The 20,734-nt window shown below is 37.4% G+C and overlaps 3 protein-coding genes and 1 non-coding gene across 4 annotated transcripts; 3 read left to right on the plus strand and 1 right to left on the minus strand.

The window, feature by feature from the left end:
• Positions 1-1,487: 1,487 nt before the first annotated feature.
• Positions 1,488-8,225, plus strand: LOC141847329 (RAF-like serine/threonine-protein kinase PRAF). The gene is made up of 9 exons (XM_074735344.1): positions 1,488-4,131; positions 4,218-4,411; positions 4,487-4,555; positions 4,647-4,799; positions 4,883-5,046; positions 6,154-6,301; positions 7,256-7,378; positions 7,487-7,574; positions 7,778-8,225. Exons 1-9 carry the CDS (start codon positions 1,488-1,490, stop codon positions 7,954-7,956), a joined length of 3,762 nt encoding a protein of 1,253 aa, XP_074591445.1. The 3' UTR covers positions 7,957-8,225.
• A 738-nt stretch (positions 8,226-8,963) lies between these two features.
• TRNAS-AGA (transfer RNA serine (anticodon AGA)) lies at positions 8,964-9,045 on the minus strand. The gene has a single exon. It is a non-coding gene; the product is annotated as a tRNA-Ser (tRNA).
• Positions 9,046-9,221: 176 nt separating this feature from the next.
• On the plus strand, positions 9,222-13,838 carry LOC141847688 (stromal cell-derived factor 2-like protein). The gene is made up of 6 exons (XM_074735750.1): positions 9,222-9,571; positions 9,655-9,795; positions 11,311-11,451; positions 13,181-13,230; positions 13,321-13,450; positions 13,527-13,838. Exons 1-6 carry the CDS (start codon positions 9,467-9,469, stop codon positions 13,608-13,610), a joined length of 651 nt encoding a protein of 216 aa, XP_074591851.1. The 5' UTR covers positions 9,222-9,466; the 3' UTR covers positions 13,611-13,838.
• A 3,039-nt stretch (positions 13,839-16,877) lies between these two features.
• LOC141847233 (CBL-interacting protein kinase 6-like) lies at positions 16,878-19,079 on the plus strand. The gene is made up of 2 exons (XM_074735225.1): positions 16,878-18,697; positions 18,797-19,079. Exon 1 carries the CDS (start codon positions 17,295-17,297, stop codon positions 18,651-18,653), a length of 1,359 nt encoding a protein of 452 aa, XP_074591326.1. The 5' UTR covers positions 16,878-17,294; the 3' UTR covers positions 18,654-18,697; positions 18,797-19,079.
• The last annotated feature ends 1,655 nt before the right edge of the window (positions 19,080-20,734 follow it).

The raw sequence follows: 20,734 nt of genomic DNA on the forward strand, positions 1-20,734 counted from the left end.
CGATAATCAATTTTTAATGTAAACTAGTACTACTGTGGTGTTGATTTTACAAATATCAACATTACATGTATATATATATATATATATATTATTTAATCAGATATTCGAGTTAGGTATGAGTATGATTTTATTAAACTCACCTTTATACCTAAATATATGACTGAGTATTCAGTTAAAACCAATCGAACTGAACTGAATTAATCAAAATTGAATCAAATTGATTTTTTTAAACTATCGAATCAATTGAATTTTTAAATAAAAATTGAACAAACTGAACTGATAAAATACCGATTAATTTAATTTTCGAACGAATTAACCAAAATAATTAATTTTTTTAAATATTATAAAATATTTATCAATTAATTAAGAATTTATAAGTTTACTTACTTAAAAATTTATAAATTATTTTTTTATTTTATTTAATTCAATTTTTATTTTCGGAATCAAATTTAACTTGAAATAAAATTTTAAAATCGAAATTGAACTAAATTAATCAATTTTTTAAAAAAATAATTAAAATTTTGAAATAATCGAATCAAAATTTTAAATTCGATCTGTTGAATCAATTTATTCGATTTAATTGAATTTTTGCTCATCCCTTACCTAAATATAAAAATCTTCATCATATCAAATACTAGATCCTTAGTCAAATTTGGATTCAAAATTATTCAAATTTAATGTTATACAGGCTTGAGTTCTATTGAGCATTAAAATGGATTTAAATTATTCAAATTAATTAAAATACATATTCTAAACTTTTAGTATTTTCATTTAAAAATGGATTCAAAATTTTGATAATTTTTATTAATACTTTATTTATTTTATTTTTTAAAACTATTAAATTTTTATAATTTTTTAATTGTGGATCCTATCTACCTAAGTAAGATAAGGTTTAATTGTTATTACGGTATCTATATTTTTTAGTTGAACTTATCCAAAATATTTTTTATTTGTATAATTATTTTATAATTTAAAATATAAAATTTATTATTTAAAATAGGATAAGTGTGAATATTTTAGAATTTTAAGTACCAATAGGGAAATTGGAAAACTCATTTACTTAAAATTGGTAGCCTAAATCAATTGTTTTAGATGGATTTGAAAAAAAACTATTCATTTAATTAATTAAATTTGATATATATATATATATATATATATATATATATATATTCATCAATAAAATTCTTATTAAATTTAAAATAATTAAAAAAAGTTTTAAAAGGAAAATAAACTCTCTAAATGAATCAAACAATTTTGAATATATATTATTTATTATCTTCATTAATATTTTATTATCTTATAAATATAAATATAAATATTTTATTTTAATATATTTAAATAAAAATGTTTTTATCTCCATTTAATAATATTTTCTTTATTTCCATTCTCTTCTACTTCGTCTCAGCCTCTCTTCTTGCTCTTCTCCGATCTCCATTCTCTTCGCTCTCCATCGCCACGCCGAAACCCTAGCTCCGGTCCCCCGCCGCATGGCCTCCTCCGACCACAGGGATCTCCTCCTACTGCGCACCACCGACGCCGCTGCTGCCGGCTCCGACCACCCCTCCACCTCCGCCGGAGACCGCAGGGTCAAACTCCGTTACAGCTACAGCGGAAAGATCCTGCCGCGCCTAAGCGATGGCGCCCTTCGCTACGTCGGCGGGGAGACCCGCATTCTCACCGTCCGGCGCGACGTCTCCCTCCCCGAGATCCTTCGCAAGATGGTTGAGGTCTACGGAGGCTCCGTCGCGCTGCGGTACCAGCTCCCAGATGAGGACCTCGACGCCCTAATATCCGTCTCCACAGAGGAGGACCTGGAGAACATGATGGAGGAGTACGATAAGCTTGCGGCCGAGGATCCCAATGCCAAGCTTCGGGTCTTCCTCTTCTCGCCCTCGGAAGTGGGTACCGATCCGCTTGCTCCCTGCCATGATTTACAGGACACTGGATCGAGGTATCTCGAGGCTATCAATGGATTGGATTTGAGCTTCAGGAGAAGGGATAGCGTGGCTAGCTTATCGTCGACCCAGAATTCGGATGGAATTGCGGTTGCTGAGGCAGTGGGCAACGAAGGCACTGCCAATGAGGGTATGTTGCCTTTTCTTTTGACCACCCCTGTCGCATCTGATGAATCAAAGTCTATTTTTGTGGGGCAAGACGTTCCAGATCTACTGATGACCACAATTTCCAGTGGCCAAACTCAATTTTTAATACCAATTCAATTGGAGGTGCCCCCTACCGCGCCAAATCAAAATTTGTTCATCAACACGATACAAGCTGAATTGCCTTCTGCATCACCAGCTGTTGCACAATCCTATATAGCTGCACAAAATGCTCAAATGATGAATCCCCAACCTTTCCTAGCAATGGGAGTTCCTCGACAGATTAATGTCGTAGGGCCGCCGCATGCATATATGATGCCATCCCAAACTAACACCACAACCACCCATGTGGGTAATGGGCTGATGAGAGTGGAATCCCAGATGGACCCTAATGCTGGAAAGATTCTAAGGATTCCTGGTGATGCAAAGCTTCAGCCTCTATCACAGCTCCCTCCACTCCCTCCTCCGCACTTCATCACAACAAATGTAGAACGCCGCCAAGTGCCTCCATCATCCCAAGGGCTGTCAGTGAAATTTGAAGGATGTTATCTATGTCAGAGAGCCTTACCTCATGTACATTCAGATACCCTTCTCAGCGAACAAGGTGATGACCAGAAACATGCTAGTCCCGAAGCAAATACACTCTTACAAAGTTATCATTCAGAGGATCTCTCAAAAAGGTTACCCTTGCAGACAGCAGGTATGTTGTTGCCCACGGATAATGCGGTGGAAACACAACCTAATAATTTGGTAGCTGCTGCTCTTCCAGGGAACCATCAGTTTGCTGAGACAATTTGGGCTACCCCCCTGATTAATGCAAGACCAGTTGTGAATCCAGCCAATCTGGACCACACTAAGATTTCCATGCCTCCAGCTTCTGGTGATTTACCAGGTGTTTCACAAGTATTACATGGACCTGTCGGAAATCCTGAGAAATCTCATCAAGAAGAGTCGGTCCAAAACCAATCAGAAGCGCCTGTAAATACTGATCGTTATAATATAGTACAAACATCAGGTTCACTGGTCACACCCCACAACCTTTATGCAACATTCGTCACTCAATCTCTTGGCTCACAGCAAATGCAATTGCCACAGCAGATCGGATACCATAATTATCCACTTAATCTGGGTATTACCAATAGGTCTTTTGTTGTTGATGCTAATTTAGTTGGAAGTACAGAGGTACAAGAGGCAGTACAACTGACCGACAGAACTGTGCCTACTTTCTTGCATGGTCATGTTAGGCCTATGGATGGGATGCTACAACCTCTTAATGCAAATCCTGCTGGAGTTCATAGTTTCAACAACCATGCAAGATCCGTTGTTGTGGCTGATATTGGCACCTCCAAGGATTCAAGGGTTGAACAGCCACCATTTGTCATGTTGAATAGCCATAACACCAGGATACCGGACGGAGAGAGTGGACTGTCTAATAGCAATCCGCTAATTGCATCTGCAGTGGTTCCAGCCGGAAATTCCAGTTTGCTACCTAATCAATTGACATCTATGTTGAGGAATATTGCATATGAGCATAGTTCTCAAGTTGTTAATGCCATCCACACTCCGAACATCATAGGGAATTATGGGCCATACTCGTATCATCATGAAACAGCAGCTGGACCGAGAGGGATGTACAATTATGTAGATCCTACCCACAACAATTATACCAGCAATGGGAATGTAAGTGATAGAAAGAACATTGAGGCTCCTAGTGCCCGTCTAGTAGAAGTATTTGATGGTGGGCCTATACTTCAAAATGACAGTGCACAGCTTCACCTTAACATGGACCAATTGCATCGAGCTGTTTCCTCAGATCCACTCACCAGCAACACGGTTCCTGTGAAACTGTTGGACAGTACAATCCTGCTTCCAAGACCTAGTAATATTTCTGCAGCAACAGAGGATTTATACAATATAAACTATCCTGCAAAAAGTTCAGATTTCGAGATACCTATTCCTGCAAGTGTATCTGGTCACTTACCAAACTCTTCAAAAACAGATGTGCCCACAGAGCTTCCACATCAATTAAAAGGTTTTTGTCTTTCTTATGCTTTATGAATAATTCTTGATGATCTTTTAAGTTCAAGATATTCTTCATCTCTTTTGTCAATGATTTAGGAGATGCTTGCATTAAGCAAGATATCCAGATTAATGAAGGGAGAGCGAGAGCAACAGCATCAGCACCAACCCTACAGTCATGTGAAATTCTGGTACCTATTCTCAGTTCCCATGAAACAGAAGAGACTGGTCACCATTCTTTGAAGGAATGTACAGCTATAGATGACGAAGTAGCTATGGATGGAAAGGCAGAGGTGATGGTCATGCCTTTTTTCCCCATTTGTATGCATTTATGTTATTACCAGCTGCTTAAAATCATTGTAATGCAGACTAGGAACGGACAGTCAGATAAACCGAAGATTCGTTTTCCAAATATAGAAGTGATTGAACACATCCAGGTCAGAAGATAGTGTTAATATTGTTCGTAGTTTAATCTGTTATGTCTATATTTTCCCATGATCTTAAAATTATATTTGCATCCGCCTCCAGTTAATAAAGAATAGTGATTTGGAGGAGTTGCAAGAACTTGGATCAGGTTCTTTTGGGACTGTATATCATGGAAAATGGAGAGGCACAGATGTTGCAATCAAAAGAATCAATGATAGGATTTTTTCTGGGAACTCCTCAGAGCAGGATCGTGCGGTATGCATTTTTGGTAGTAATTATCTTGATATGCTCCTTTTCATGTACAACACATGCTTACATGTGTTTCTAAATAAACCCAGTGGACTGACTTTCTGAATGAGGCTTGTAAACTTGCTAGTCTGCACCATCCAAATGTTGTGGCATTTTATGGAATCGTTCTTGATGGCCCTGAGGGATCTATTGCAACAGTAACAGAGTTTATGGTTAATGGTTCACTTCGGCATGCTTTGCAGAAGAATGAGAAGTAATCACTTAATGCTGTTTTTTTTATAATAATTTTACTTCATTTGTTGGATTAGTTAATGCTGTGTCAGTATTTCTGCACTGTTACTTGTATTTATTAGAATTGGACTAACCGAACTGATTGGATCTAGAATTCTGAGCCGGAGACATTAGTGTTCCAGTTCAAGTTCATTCAAACAGTTGAGGTACTGGATTAAAGAAATCCAACTGCCAACTGGCCATTTTTTTTGTGAACTCGAAAATAACTGGTCGCAAGCAACTTAAGTCTCCTCTTTACCCATAATCAATTGTTGCCTGTGCCAGAGAATTTTACTTACTCGGCAAAAGGAAGTAAATCTGAAAGGAAGGCAGTTTAAGCAACCTTCTTCTCTCTTCGACATTTGTGATTTTGTTTAGTAACTGCTCTTATCTATTAAGTTTACTGCCCTATACTGTAAGCATAGTTACTAATCTGGTGAAGTTCTAGGTACCTGGGTTATGAGTTGGAATGCTGGATTGGCCAACTGTATTAACTTTTACTAGAACATATTGAATAAATAAATTTTAATATATAATACTGAAAATTGATAAAACCAATATGATTAATTAAAAGATCTCAATGGATTTTTTTTTAAATGTAGTCTTTCAGAATATCAACTAATTTGAGAAATTTAATTAAGAACGTTTGTATGATAATCTCTTACATTTATGCAATTATTCTTCAAGTTTATTGAAAAAGCACCGATGGCTTTCTTTCTTTCAAAAAAATAATTATAAAATAAAACAAAAAACATGCAATACTTGACATCTCAATTTGGGTGGTCATTAGCTCTTAGTTTTGTATTTGAGTTCCAACTCAATTTTTATCAAGAAAACTTAGAGGTGCCACATTTTCCCCCCTACTTTTATTACCAATTGTGAGATCAAGATGATTTTACAAACTAGCTACTTCAGTGGGTTGTCAGAAATCGGCACATTCTATTGTATTGTAGAATTTCTGATTTTTCTGGACATGCTGGCTGGTCTGATCAATCATAATAACTATGCTTGTATGTGATTTAATGATATATCTTATGCAGTTGGCTGATTGTTTTATTTATTTGAGTTTGCCGTTGTTTCCTTTTGGCAGGATGTTTGATAAGCGTCGGCGTCTTCTTATTGCGATGGATGTGGCATTTGGCATGGAATACTTGCATAGCAAAAGTATTATACACTTCGATTTGAAAAGTGATAATTTTCTGGTCAACTTGAGGGATCCCCAGCGTCCGATATGCAAGGTAAAGGTTATAGTATATACTTAAAATTTTGATTGTGACTACTTTGTAAATTCCAACTTCTGCAATTGAAAATTTGTGTATACAATTGAATCCCTTTAAAATTTGTGCTAGGTGTGAGACAAACATAAAAGCATGTGCAGTATACAATGTTTCTGCCACTTTATTTGTGTTGAAATATTAGTAAAATATAGAGAAAAATAAGTCCTTAGTAAACATAATAAATAAGCACTTCTTATGAATCATGAATTAGAATGTGCATTAGCTTTATAGCATTGTGGATCAATATAATTCCATTTGATTAACTGAAGTTTTTTTAACAAAAGGTTGCTTAGGGAAAGAAATAGTGTAATTACTGGAGTTGAGAATTTAGTATCTGTCTCATAATTGCTAGCAAAATCAGTAAATCTAAAGGAAATTATTTTTCCGAAGTCACTATAGTGAGAAAGGATTCTCATAAATTCAAATATGAACTAATTCAGTAATTCTTTAACTTTGATCATCAATATTAGTTTTGTTGATTAAATAAAATATGCTCTTAAAAAAATAAATTCAAGTTGAATAAAAATAGCTTAATAATTTAAGTTTTTGAGAACCTATTTTCTTTCCCCGGTTTTAGATAATTTTTGCCAACCAAAGTTTTTTTCCCTCACAAAGATTTTACATCCATGCATTTTGGAGAATTGCAACATGAATACTTTTGGAAAACCCCCTTAGTCTGGAACCAAAAGATGTAGAAAAAAGATTTTTTTTTTTTTTTTGGTTACAATGTAAGGTTTGAGCTCGAAGAAACAAATTTACCCAGTGTGTTCTCCATCAGTTTATTTTGCGATATTTGTGTGCAAAATAACAAGGAAGAAACATTAACTCTGATTTTGCAATGTTAGTAGTTTCTCCTTTTAGCCTGTGACAAGAAGCTACTGGTTTTGCAATGTCATGTAGCTTCACATTTTGCAGGTTGCTGATCTTGGTCTCTCAAAATTGAAATACGAGACGTTGATGTCTGGTGGCATGCGAGGAACACTCCCATGGATGGCACCTGAACTTCTCGGCGGCAAAGAGAATAAGTATAGTGAGATGGTAATACTTAGCTGTGTCATTCATACTGTTGAATCTAATGTATCTTAATTTCTTACCTTATCCTGATCTCGATTTTACGTCTATTGTTACCCATTCATCGTGGTTCAGGTTGATGTTTTCTCATTTGGTATAGTGATGTGGGAGCTCATTACTGGAGACGAACCATATCGCGATATGCACTACGGAGCCATTATAGGTGATTTTTACATAATGCCATGCGATCTCTCTGCTTGTATCACATCTTTGTAGTGTGATTTATCATATTGACAATGCCATGAGAATTTGAGTCCAAATCTGCCACTTCTATTGTCTACATCTTTAAGTTTTCGCTATTAGCATGCCATAAGCACAACCATTGAATAGCATTCAGATCTGCTTATGTTTCTCTCCACTCAACAGGTGGGATTGTGAGTGACACATTGCGGCCTCCTGTGCCCGAATCTTGTGATCCCGAATGGAGATCACTGATGGAGCAATGCTGGGCCACTGAGCCTTCACAGAGGCCAAGCTTCACCGAGATTGCGAGCCGGTTAAGGGCCATGGCAATTTCTCTACCTCAGAAAGGAGATAGGTCATAGCAACTGGCCTACCGCAACATCGATTAGCCACGGGTCAGTGCCACTCGCTGACCTATTTATCGCCTACACGAATCTTCTTGGCGATTGCAATTTTGGTTGGTAATGAAGTTGATAATCTCTTTCCCTATTGTTGATGAACACTTAGCTAATGATTCTTTAAACTTGAAAGAGGTAGTAGTAACACTTTACTATTCTCAAATCTACACTGAATCATTCTCTAAGGTAGTATAGCTTTTTTTACTTGGAAAGCAAATTGTTTCGATCTATTAGACAAGGAAAGTAAAGTTTTGGATTTGTTTTTCATCTTTTTTGTTCTCAAGATTCTTAAAGAATTGCATTTGTCTGATTGATTCATTGTTGTTGTCTTGACTTATGGTAAGATATTTAAATTTGTTAAACATTTAACAAAAACAATAATGATTATCATTTCTATTGAATAGGGATAACTTTGAGAAGAATATAAATTTAGGATTTCCTTTTGATGGTATAAAACAAGTTAGGGGGTGCATAAACACAAAGGCAATGTGTCGAAGTTGACGATGTAAGAAATATTCGAATCTATGGTCGAAGAGGAGGGAGTTCTTGGCGGTCGTAGAACACTCTTATAAAACATGCTCTTTCGCGAAAAGTTGAAAGAACTTGATGTGCTTGGTGGGCAAAGCTTCTTAACTACTCTTGTACTTTGGCTCGACTTTACAATCTCTATATTGACTTAGAGGAGTGTAGGCATCTAAGTTGAGCAAAAATCAATCTCTTCTGCAAAAAGTGGAATCCGCCACCTTAGTGGTCTCACAACCATAATTAGACTTTTTACTCAAAGTCTTTCATGGAAACTCCTTAGCTAGTTAGTTTCTTGAACAATTTATATTGAGAGTATACAATAAAATCTAAATACAAATTATATAATAATGTACAATAAAACCTTTTTATAATAATGTAAACCTTTTTAAAAAAAACGTTAATTTTATTTTATCCTTTTTTAGAAAAACAAAAAAAATGGAAAAAAACGTGGTCGGCAGGATTCGAACCTGCGCGGGCAGAGCCCACATGATTTCTAGTCATGCCCGATAACCACTCCGGCACGACCACTTTCTCTGTAAATCCATTTATTATTATATTAAACTAATATATTGTTTGCTACCGGTAATTTTTGATGCCACGCGTCTGTATTCCATTGGATGATACAGACTTACTGACGTGGTCAAGCGTTATTTAATTCCAGTCTTCTGCGAGACCGTTCGTAGTTGGACGCCAAGCGCATTGCGATAGCCGAGAGAGAGAGAGAGAGAGAGAGAGCTGAGAGAGAGATCGAGTCTACTCGTCGTCGTCCACCGCTCTGCAGAGCGGCCGCGATCGAGTCGCCGTGGCTCCGGTGGAGGCCAAGGGGCTCACCCGCCGCAAAACCGCTTCCTCTTCGAAGCGCTCCTCTTCGCCCCCACCGCGCTTTTCGGTCGATCCCCAAGAACTCCCTTTCTGGCATCAGAATTGGTTCCTGTTCCTGCTCCTCGTCATGGCCCTTTCCTTCTTCGCGCTCTCAGTCTTCCTCTACCTCGGCCTTGAGTTCCCCGAGGGATCCCCTGCCCCCGCTGCTGCTGCCGTCCAAGAAGGCGTCGAGGTCCGTGGATCTCCTCCCAAACCCTAGATCGCTTCTTGGATTTCTTATGTACGATTTTAATTCTAATTCTAATTTTGTTTTAGATAACCTACGGTAGCGTTATTAAGTTGATGCACGAGAAGACGAAGTTTCGGCTGCACTCGCACGATGTGCCGTATGGCTCCGGGAGCGGGCAGCAGTCGGTCACTGGATTTCCCAACGTGGATGATTCGAATAGCTATTGGGTATGGTTTAGAATTGTTGGTGCGATTACTCTATTTTCTTCTCTTTGCATCGATTTATTTACTTCCGGAACAAGATTGCGCAAGATTTCTTGATAATAGCATGGGTTCATAATTATTGTGTGATCTGTCTATAAGTTCAATAAACTTACATTTTCTAATAAACTGACATGTAGATTATATAAGAAGAATGAGAATCTGAGATTTTAGTTCGTTGATGTATTGAACTAATGTCAGGAGAGAAAGAGGTTAGTCCATGGTGTGGGGATTCTGAGGGTAAAATTCCCTACACATCCATTTGAGAGAAAGTGGAAAGGTGGCAGGACGATAAAGGGCTAAATGCTGGACTAGAAATACTGGTCTTGGCCAACCAGGGACTGACGCATCATTGACGCCAAAGGCTCCATGCCAACAGCCTCCGCTGCCCCATGTTATATGGTGAAGGGGGCGCCCATCTTGAATCCTATGAATTTGGGGATTGCTATGCACGGGCAACTCAATTGGACCATGCTCTCACTCAACCTCGGATCATGTTTCATCTTAGCCTCAGACAACATTGTGACACAGCTTTGAACCATCGTGAACTCTCAAACTTGCAAAAGAACCCTGACACCTGGTCTGAACTCCTAACAGTTTGGATGAACTGAATAGATCACCAGCAGCTTGGCTGACTTGGGCTGTAGTTCAGCCAAACTCTATTGTCTACTTTCTCTAATCTCACCTACACCAGACCTCAGCTGGCTACATGTTAGTAGGTCGCAATATCTGTTGTAATTAGACAATAATATGAACTATAGGAGAATGCCTTTCTGCATTGATATGTAGATTCACTGCATAACAATATGAATGATAGGAAATTGAAATCAGTTGCATGGACAAACAGCATCTTTACATGACAGAATATAAAGAATTAATTGATATTGTACTTCCCATTCCATATAGAGAAACCTTAAATGCAAGAAAAGTGCATGACACATGGGCCCTAAAGAGTCAAAAACCATGCCTTTTTTATTGTTGCAGCATACAAACACAAACATAATGGGCACACCACCATAGCCATCTGAACTGAGTGTGAAATTTTGGTTGGAAATAAAAAGCTCATGGTATCAACCAATTATTTTTTGATTGCTATCCCAACTTGAATACATATTTGGAAGCATATTGAATATCTTAACCTTTTTGTATACATTCGAGGATCGCTCATGATGCCCAAAAGTCCAAACTGTGATCTAATACCTCACGTCTCTCCCTGCTATTTTTGTATTATTGGCTTTTTGCCATTTTCTTTTTCACTTTTTTTTTCAAATCATGTTATTCTTACATGCTGGAGTAACATACTAGATAAAAATTGTGAATTGCTTCTTGATAAAGCACAAGGATTGTATTTAACTAGAATAATAAATACAGTTTATTTGATTCCATTCACTAGTCACTTGTACTTTTGGTACACATTTAAGTTTATGTCATCCATCTCAACATTTCCTAGTGTGATATATGCCATCATGATTATCAATGCAGGTTGTGAAGTCTCCACCTGATTCATCTGCGAAACAAGGTGATGTAATACCACATGGAACTATCATAAGATTACAGCATATGAAAACTCGAAAATGGCTGCATAGCCATCTTCATGCTTCGCCAATATCAGGAAATTTGGAGGTCAGTATTGCTTGTGATGGTACATGTTGATTGCTAGCATTAAACTCTCTTGATCTTCTATGGTGATCTGGGATTTGCTCCTTTTCTAAAAGGCAATTAGTTTGGATCCGGTAGTCACACACATGCATGCATTTGATGCAAAAGTAATCATGTTGTTTTCCTACATTTTGCTATTGAGGTGCATTCAAAGTTGTTGCAAGACAGCAACCAGGAGTTTGGTTAAATGCTTAAATAAAATACTCATTTTTTTTCTTTAATTTTTTTAGACTCGTACAACCAATAAGTTCTGGATTTGCAATTGCATATGCAAAAAACTACATTCCATTAGTGAATCTATGGATTGCACAACTTTATCTGAGTTTATTTGGTGCATCATCTATGGATGAGCTTTGCATAATATAGTTAACATGAATGTTAAAGTAGTTTGGAGGACAGCTTTTGTGGATATGGGTTGTACTCACCTTGTTTAATGTAAGTCAGTAACATACTAATATTTGGGCTTTTTTTACCTTCCTTTTTATTTGCTATCACAATCAGTAATACTTTTTTTTTTTCCATGTGTGTACAAAAATTAGTTGACATCTTTGTTCCTTGAACATTGTCTATTAGAAATTGTTGCTTAATCATCTTTGCAGTGACCTGTCCTGTGTTATGTTCATTGTGAATATATATACGCATTGGCAACTCGCAAAACACAACAACTGCTATCAATTTGAACCATTTTACTTCCCTGCTCTAATACTTTGAGGCGTCAGGAAGATAATTATAGTGAATGTTTACAAAAATGGAATGAGGAACAAGAGCTAAATTCATATTTAGGAGATGCAGGTAGGATAATTAGGATATACCATAAACAATAGGATCGATAAATGCATTACTTATCCAAGGACCGAAATATGATGAATAACATGATCAATCCATTGAAATGGTAGCATAAGTTCTTGCATTAAATTTGTTGGCTTGCACTAGATAGAAATGGCTACCGGAAACTTGTGGCTTAAGTGTAAATATTGTATAAAAAATCTATATAGAAAGCTCATCGTTGTCATCATCATCATCATGTAGAGAGGTTTAGTACCATATGGACTGTTTCAGGTTTAAGCTTATGTGCTGAGTCCCACCATCCATCAAGCCATGTTTGTCCAGCCCAACTATTTGGAGTTGGGTTCTTTATGTATAAAGAGCTTTCAGAAATAGATCTTGTTTTTATCTTCTTCAAAGAGTTTACAGGTCTTTCTGGAGGAGTCAGATTATTTAATTGCACTATATTGAGATAAATATCATCAGACCAGTCTCCATTGACTTGTTTCTTGCAATATTTTAGTGGAAAGATTCGAGATTCTCTCAATTACATTGAGAAAGATTGTTATCTCTAGGGTTCAACTCTACCTTCGAAGTTAGCTCCAGATGCCTAGCGTAGATCACATGCATTCTAAGTGCACCCTTTCTTCACCTCTATCTTGATTGTGCTATTAGCTCCAACAAACCTCTAGTTTTATCCAAAACTGAGGAAAACATGTCGTCGTCTTGCAGTGTATCGATTAATCAGGATATGGTTCCTATAGATCCTCCAACATTGGCAAAAACAAAATCACAGACAGGGATCCGCGAAGTTCCTGCATGCTTGCTTTTGTACATTAGGAAAATAAATGTTCTTGCTGACCTGGTGTCAATGTTGATCTTATGTACACAACATCGATCATTTTCTTACTATATTAGTCTGCTACAGGTTAGTTGCTATGGAGGAGATGACAACTCGGACACTGGCGACTATTGGCGGTTAGAATAGCTTCATATCTAAACATTTTTGCCGGATGAGTGAATCTTGTAGATTAGATTTCTAACCCATATCATTACTTTCATCTTTAGTTTGGAGATTGAGGGAAATGGGGAGACATGGAGGCAAGATCAGCGGATAAGGCTGCGACATGTCGATACTGGTGGTTACCTACATAGCCATGACAAGAAATATACTCGAATAGCTGGAGGACAACAAGAGGTAGTAGTTGATCGATACATTCTTCTCATTATCACTGAGAAAATGAGTGACTTGTTGTAATTTTGATAACTTGCAGGTTTGCGGAATTCGCGATAAGCGTACCGACAATGTTTGGTTAGTAGCCGAGGGCGTCTTTCTTCCGACTAATTTGAGTAAGTGAGAATTCTCAATTGGTATAAAACGTATGCTACTCCTATCTCGAGCTATTCATCTTACAAAAAAAAAAAATAGTTATGCTGAATGCGAGTGAGTTCTTAGTATGTAGACCTAAACAGATCCCCTGTGGTCAGTGGATAATGGTGAAGATTAGACCTTTTTCCCTCCACATTTGAACAATCATGTAACCATTACTTGTTGCAACAATGGAACTACACATCGTTTGCTTTCAGAGGATTGCCACTTGAAATGCAATCTAAACAATCATCATTGAGAGTCATCCAAGTGTTCTTTGTTATCGTAAAATTTTTTAAAATTTTAAAAAAAAATTATATTAAATGATAGTTAAAATTCCTATGTTATATTATACTGAGTTAATATTAGGTTATCACTAGTCTAGATGAAAATAATAAAAAGAAAATTAAAAAAAAAATTCTAAAAGATATATATAAAATATTACAAATATATATTTTAAATGACTAACGAATGTTTTAATTAAGCAATTAAAAGAAGATTTTAATAATGATTAACTAAAATAAAATTTATTTAAATATAAATAATAATATAATATATCTCATTTAATAAAATAAAAAAAATTTTAGTTGGCATTAGGTATTTAATTTGCATTTTAATTTTGGTGGTAATTGATGTTATTTTAAAAGTTTTTTACCTGTCACTAGAATAAATTAAGACATTCACGGTGACCCATCTAGATAGATTATTTTTTCTGATCTTGTATCCATTAAAGAAAAATCACACATGTAGTGTATCGCAATTGAATTTCAAATTCGAGATTTTTGAAATTTGTCGTAGGATTTTAATGGAATTCGAGAAAATTTTTATTTTAATGGCTGTATCAGACTAGTAAAATAATAATTGTTTGATGGTGTAGTTGATCTCATATAGTAAAATTGATTTAATTGTTATCTTGTTATAAAATTTAAAAGAATTAATATACTACATAAAAATATAGTATGAAAATTGTATTATATTTGTTTTTAAAATGTGTTTTTATGTTGTATATCATTTGTTGAGTAATTTCTTAAAATTTACTTAGTGGAAATATGACACACAAATATAATGTAATTTAAATTATGTCAATTTGTCATACAAAATATAATTTTTCAGGTAGAGATGCATAAATTTGTTCACCCACCCACGTAGCCCTTACCGAACAATTATAAAATTTTCAGGTAATATTTAATACTAAAATAATAGTGAGACAAGGAGATTCCCGACCATCTATTCCAATAATAATGAAGCGCATGCAATAATGCAATTATATACTCCCATTTTCCAATTGTAGATATTGTTATTATTATTAGATTAAAAAATTGGTGACGGGTATATAAATTATAAATTTACTGGTAGATGAGTCATAATTATTAGTTTTGGCATATGCCTACGTTGATTCTTTTCGGGTCCTCTTCTCAATAATAATGATTATAATAACACATTATCACACTTGATTGGACCCACATAACTTATTTTAACTACCACGTGTCACCTTTCTTAATTTTTAAGCCTGTGATTAGAGCATCTCCACCATCACGTTAATAGCGTGTTAATAATACTTTTTTATTATCTTCCACCTGACATGGAGGTGCCCCCACGGGCGGAACAGCTGGTCAGGGCATGGGAGCTTGCAGCATGAGGTAGGCGGTTCGAAGGCTCATGGCGCACATGCGATAACATCAAAATGTGTCATGTTTCCAAATCCTTCAACCACTATGTCATGGCCAGTCCCGCATTCACCGTGATTTACCTCCTCACAGATGGTCGGGGGGCCGATCGTGTGGGGCCGCTAGGTTGGCAGATTCCAACCTTTTGCAGCGTGAATACATGAACGATTCCAACCTTTTGCAACGTGAATACATGAACACAGCCCCTACGGGCGGGGTCAGCTGGTCAGGGCGTGGATGCTTGCAGCATGAGGTGGGCAGTTCGAGGTCTCATGGTTGCATTTGCGATAACATCAATCTGTGCCATGTTTCAAATTCCTCGGCCACCACGCGCTGGTCAGTCCCGCATTCACCGTGATTTACTCCCCCTCATACTTGTGGGGCCGGGGTGGGGGGGTCGCTAGGTTGGCGGTTCCAACCTTTTTGCAGCGTGAATACATGAACATGGTGCCAAATGCCCAGATACCCCTTGTAAATCAAAAAAAAAAAGTGAATACATGAACACATTCAACGTTTTGAACGTGTTCATATCACAAGAGTGGGTCCCACATACTTTTTTTAAATTTTAATAGGTGTTATAACAGAGCAGCATTGTAGATGTTAGTTAGCCCCGGAAAAATTATTAATTAATTAAATCACACTAGAGTTACTTTGATAATGTGCATCAACTAATCCTTAGTTTGTATTTTCTAATTATAAGTCGTAGTGGTCAATTATAATTTCTTAATTTACTTTTTCATAAATAGTCATGGGTTGAGTTTGATCGTATATGACCGTTAGAGTGGTAGATTTTACTTTTTGTTAAAGTATTTTTTAATTATAATTTAGCATATTTAATTTTTTAAAATATAATTTATACACAATTTCTAAAATATATATGAGATTCAAATCTTGTCTCTTATTTATTTTATATTTTATAATTGCACTTAGGGTTGCTATTAGAATCAAACCAAATTAATGAAAATCAAATAAATTGAATTTTTTAAAACTAATCGAATAAATTGAATCCATAAGATATCGATTAATTCGATTGAAAATCGAATTAATTAAAATTTTTAAATAAGAGAAATTTATCAATTAATTAAATTTATAATATTGTTTATTTTGAAATTTATTGCTTAATATTATTATTTCAATTTAATTGAATAAAAATTTTTAAAATTAAAATAGAATTGATATAATTGATTTTTTAAAAAAATTAAAATTTTGAAATAATTAAATTAAATTTTTAAATTTAATCGATCAATTTATTTGATTTATTGATTTAGTGTCAAATTGATCCCTCCAATAAAAATCAATTTTATATAATGAGAATAAATAATTTTATAAATAAAATAGTTGTTTTTTAGAATATAGTAATGTATAGACATTGAGTATGAAATAAATAGTACATTTTTTAGCTTTAATTAATTGATCGCCAACACATTGTACGGTGAAGATGCAAATGCGTGGGTCCACCAACGGACTCGATCACGTGAGGTGGCATAACGTCTTTCCCATCCCCACCGTCCGATCTCCATCTAAGGGTTAGTTTTTCGAAATCTTTACATGACCATGTTACCCTTCTCCCGCTCTTCCCACGACCATTTTAATGGCTGGCGAAAGAGGGGCAATTAGGTCTTTTCGATTCAATTTGCCCTTACTTTAACCTTGCCGAGGCGTCCATGGAGAAGCGCAGCGGCGGCGTGCGCTTCCGCCGAGGGGTCTCCATTTCTTCCTCTTCGCCGTCGAGATTGCGAGAGAGAGAGAGAGAGATCGATCAGGGTTTGGTTGGGGCGCGTGGTCTCTCTCGTTTCCAGGTGATGCAGCAAGATGACGTGGAGATCCTTCTTTGAGCTCTGGGGCGGGCGGAGGCCCAGCAAGCACACCTCCGGCCGCACTTGCCACCGGAAGCACGTCGAGGACGGGTAGATCGGCATTATTACATTCAGTATCTACTTTCTCTAAGGCGATTGCGTTCGTGCTACGACTCTCTGCAAGCAAATTCTAGATTGTAGTAGATCGGGATGGAGGAGGTGGTGGCCACATCGCCGGCGACTTCTGTTGAAGGACGCAGCGTGCTCCAAGGGCGGTACGAGATAGGGCGGGTCATCGGGCAGGGCACGTTCGCGAAGGTGCATCTTGCGAGGAATCTTCTTACAGGTGAGGGCGTGGCCATCAAGGTGGTAGGCAAGGAGAAGGTGATCCAGGTGGGAATGATGGAGCAGGTGAAGCGGGAGATCTCGGTCATGAAGATGGTTCGCCACCCCAACATTGTGGAGCTTCACGAGGTGATGGCGACGCGGTCAAAGATCTACTTCGCCATGGAGCTGGTCCGCGGTGGGGAGCTGTTCGCCAAGGTGGCCCGATCCGGTCGCCTCCGCGAGGACGCCGCCCGGCGTTACTTCCGCCAGCTCGTCTCTGCCGTCGATTTCTGCCATGGCCGAGGTGTCTTCCACCGCGACCTCAAGCTGGAGAATATCCTTCTCGACGAACAAGGGGATCTCAAGATCGTTGATTTCGGGCTCAGCGCCTTCGCCGAGCACCTCCGACCCGACGGCCTCCTTCACACCGCCTGCGGTACGCCCGCGTACGTCGCTCCTGAGGTGGTCGGCCAAAGGGGCTACGACGGGGCGAAGGCCGACCTCTGGTCCTGCGGCGTCATCCTCTTCGTCCTCCTCGCTGGATTTCTCCCCTTCCAGGACGAGAACATACTCGCTATGTACAAGAAGATCCGCCGCGGGGACTTTCGATGCCCCCCTTGGTTCTCGTCGGACGCCCGACGGCTCGTCACCAAGCTGCTCGACCCGAACCCCAAGACAAGAATCACCGTCGAACGGCTCACGGCATCTCCCTGGTTCAAAAAATCGACGATTCCCAAATCAGTAACTGCTACCCCGTCTCCTTCAGCGAACTTAGAATCGGAGCTTTCCGGCGACAAAGAACCAGCAAAGAAAGAGGGGGAGGAACCAGAGAAACTAAACGCGTTCCATCTGATATCGTTCTCGGATGGGTTCGACCTCTCGGCCCTCTTCCTCGGAGGAGAGCGGAGGGAGAAGGTCATGCGCTTCGCCACAAATGAGCCGGCCAGCGACGTGGTGTCCAGGCTGGAAAAATTTGCGGCCAGAGCGGCGGCGAAGTGCCGGGTGACGAAGATCTGCTCGGCGGGAGTGAAGCTGGAGGGCGAGGAACGAGGTCGGATGGGCAAGCTGACGATTTCCGTCGACATATTCACAGTGGCGCCGCCGGTCCTGGTGGTGGAGGTCACGAGGGACGGCGGCGACACTGCCGAATACGAGAAGTTCTGCAGCGACGAGCTCCGCCCCGCGCTCCAAGACATCATCTTGACTTCATCATCCGACGAACTCCAAACTTCTACAGTCTGATCATCCTCAATCAACATATGTAACTATATTCATCATCAAAATCTGTAATTATCTCCATCGATCTCCACTCTGCCTTGTTTCAGTTCACCATCCTCCATTGTTGTACTAATTCATATCTGTCTCAAGAACTTCATTTGTTTCAGTTCATCCTCCTCCATCAATATTCAAATGATGCAGTAAAAGTTCTTTGATGGACGAGAAGAAGAGATAGCAACAGCTCAGGCTCCCCGTGACAAATAATGCAGCGTCCTTGTCTCAATCCTGACATTGTCGACATCGATAGTGGCTGGAAAAAGGTTAGATTCTCTTTTGATTGTCATTTCTCTGCAAATTTAATAATAGTCTTTCGATATAAAGTTGAAGAACATGGGCTGCTGCTTAGAAATCTTTCTGAACTGTTCTTGATTACCAGTTGCTCATACACAACTACAACTGTTCATATTTCACTCCCTGCTCGATTCTGAACATGTAGATGATAATAGGACCTTAGTTTTTGAAGTAAACACAAACTAGCTAGAACTACTGGAACATTAACTACTTGGATTTATCGGTGGCGGTGGTCGCGGTGGTGGCGCGGGCGACGTCGGAGGGTTTGGTCCCCGGCTTCGACTTGTAGTAAAGGCCGCAATACCCTATGGCGGCGAAGATGAGGAAACCGCCGACGGCCATCGTGCTGATGCTGTAAGGCAGCCGGCGCCGCCCGTGCAGCACATCCGATGAGCTCGGCGGCACCCGCTTCGCCTCCCTATCCATGACACAGCTCCTCTCCTTTCTCTCTTCTCTGCACCTGTTGGTGTGATCCTTCCTCCTCTCTTGACTCTTTGTTTGCCTTTTGCTCCACTGCCATGGTCGGTCGCATGCATTGCATTCTGGGGCAGTTGACACGTCGTGGGTCGACGTCCACGACGTGTTCTTCAGCTGCATGTTCTGTTTTTGTTTTAATTAAATAACTAAATAGTAGATTTGTTTGAAATATATTACTGATTTAATGTATTTTTTTTGGAAATTATTAGTATGTTTATTTTGCATTATAGTTTTTGGAAAATTATTGGTATATTTATCATTTGCATTATAGTTTTCCCAAACATGAGAGATTTAAGAAAACAATGCAAAATACAATTTTCTCATTTCTTTTTTTTTTTTTTTTTGAAAATTTAGATACTCAATTTTGGGCATAGATCAAATTTACCAAACGGGTGATTCTTTTTTAAAAAAAAGACAAAAGGACATCTCATTTTTTTAAGAATATCTTTACTTTTAATTTAGGTATAATTAAGATTAGCTGTTATAATATGATTAGCTGTTATAATATGTAATAGTTGTTATTTATTACAATGTAAAAAATTAATTATTTTATTTTAATTAAAATTATTATTATTAAAATATTTTTTGTCAATTTAATTAAAATTATTTTGAAGTGATTAAAATTATTTTAAAATAGTTATAGAAGCTATTAAGTAGCAATTATATAATTATAATTAAATCTTAAATTTTAAAATTTGAAATTTTAAAATTTAAATATTATTATATCAAAATTTTTTTTTATCAATTTAATTAAAATTATTTTAATTTTATCAAAATTTTAAATTGATTAAAATTATTTTAAAATAGTTATAGAAGTTATTAAATGATTGCTATATAGATGTTAGCTTTTATATGTTATATTAGTTGTTATATATTGTAGTAATTAGTTGTAATTACATACTTAAAATAAGAGTTTCTTGGAAAGTAGGGTGTTCTTTTAATTAATTTTTTTTAAAAAGAGGCATACATATGACATTTGATAAATTTGGGACACCCTTTTAATTTTTGCCTCTCAATTTTAAACTTCAGTTTTCTCCTTATTTATCCATTATATTTTAGAATGCTAAAATTAAATTTGTGCTGTCTTTCTCCCTATCCATTTTTGACCTGCTCAAGTCAACTTTTAAATCGCTTAATTGAATGTTTTTTTTCAAACTTTGTTTTAGAAAACAATTATATATTTCTTATTACTTCTTTCGGTGCTTTTAATTCCGAAAACTGAAATTCGAATAAAAAACGTCTTCTTTTTCATTTTGATAAACTAATCATACTTTTGT

This window comes from Curcuma longa, chromosome 16 (assembly GCF_044706935.1).
Source record: "Curcuma longa cultivar G26 ecotype Majalengka, Jawa Barat chromosome 16, ITB_CL_G26_1.1, whole genome shotgun sequence".
Classification (NCBI taxonomy): Eukaryota; Viridiplantae; Streptophyta; class Magnoliopsida; order Zingiberales; family Zingiberaceae; genus Curcuma; species Curcuma longa.

What these genes read in the sequence shown, in the direction of transcription:
- LOC141847329 (XM_074735344.1), top strand. Translation starts at nt 1,488, where the DNA reads ATGGCCTCCTCCGACCACAGGGATCTCCTCCTACTGCGCACCACCGAC. An exon ending in CTATGGATGGAAAGGCAGAG is followed by an intron (nt 4,412 to 4,486) that starts GTGATGGTCATG and finishes ATTGTAATGCAG; the next exon opens with ACTAGGAACGGACAGTCAGA. An exon ending in AAGTGATTGAACACATCCAG is followed by an intron (nt 4,556 to 4,646) that starts GTCAGAAGATAG and finishes ATCCGCCTCCAG; the next exon opens with TTAATAAAGAATAGTGATTT.
- LOC141847688 (XM_074735750.1), top strand. Translation starts at nt 9,467, where the DNA reads ATGGCCCTTTCCTTCTTCGCGCTCTCAGTCTTCCTCTACCTCGGCCTT. An exon ending in CCGTCCAAGAAGGCGTCGAG is followed by an intron (nt 9,572 to 9,654) that starts GTCCGTGGATCT and finishes ATTTTGTTTTAG; the next exon opens with ATAACCTACGGTAGCGTTAT. An exon ending in CAATATCAGGAAATTTGGAG is followed by an intron (nt 11,452 to 13,180) that starts GTCAGTATTGCT and finishes AGTCTGCTACAG; the next exon opens with GTTAGTTGCTATGGAGGAGA.
- LOC141847233 (XM_074735225.1), top strand. Translation starts at nt 17,295, where the DNA reads ATGGAGGAGGTGGTGGCCACATCGCCGGCGACTTCTGTTGAAGGACGC.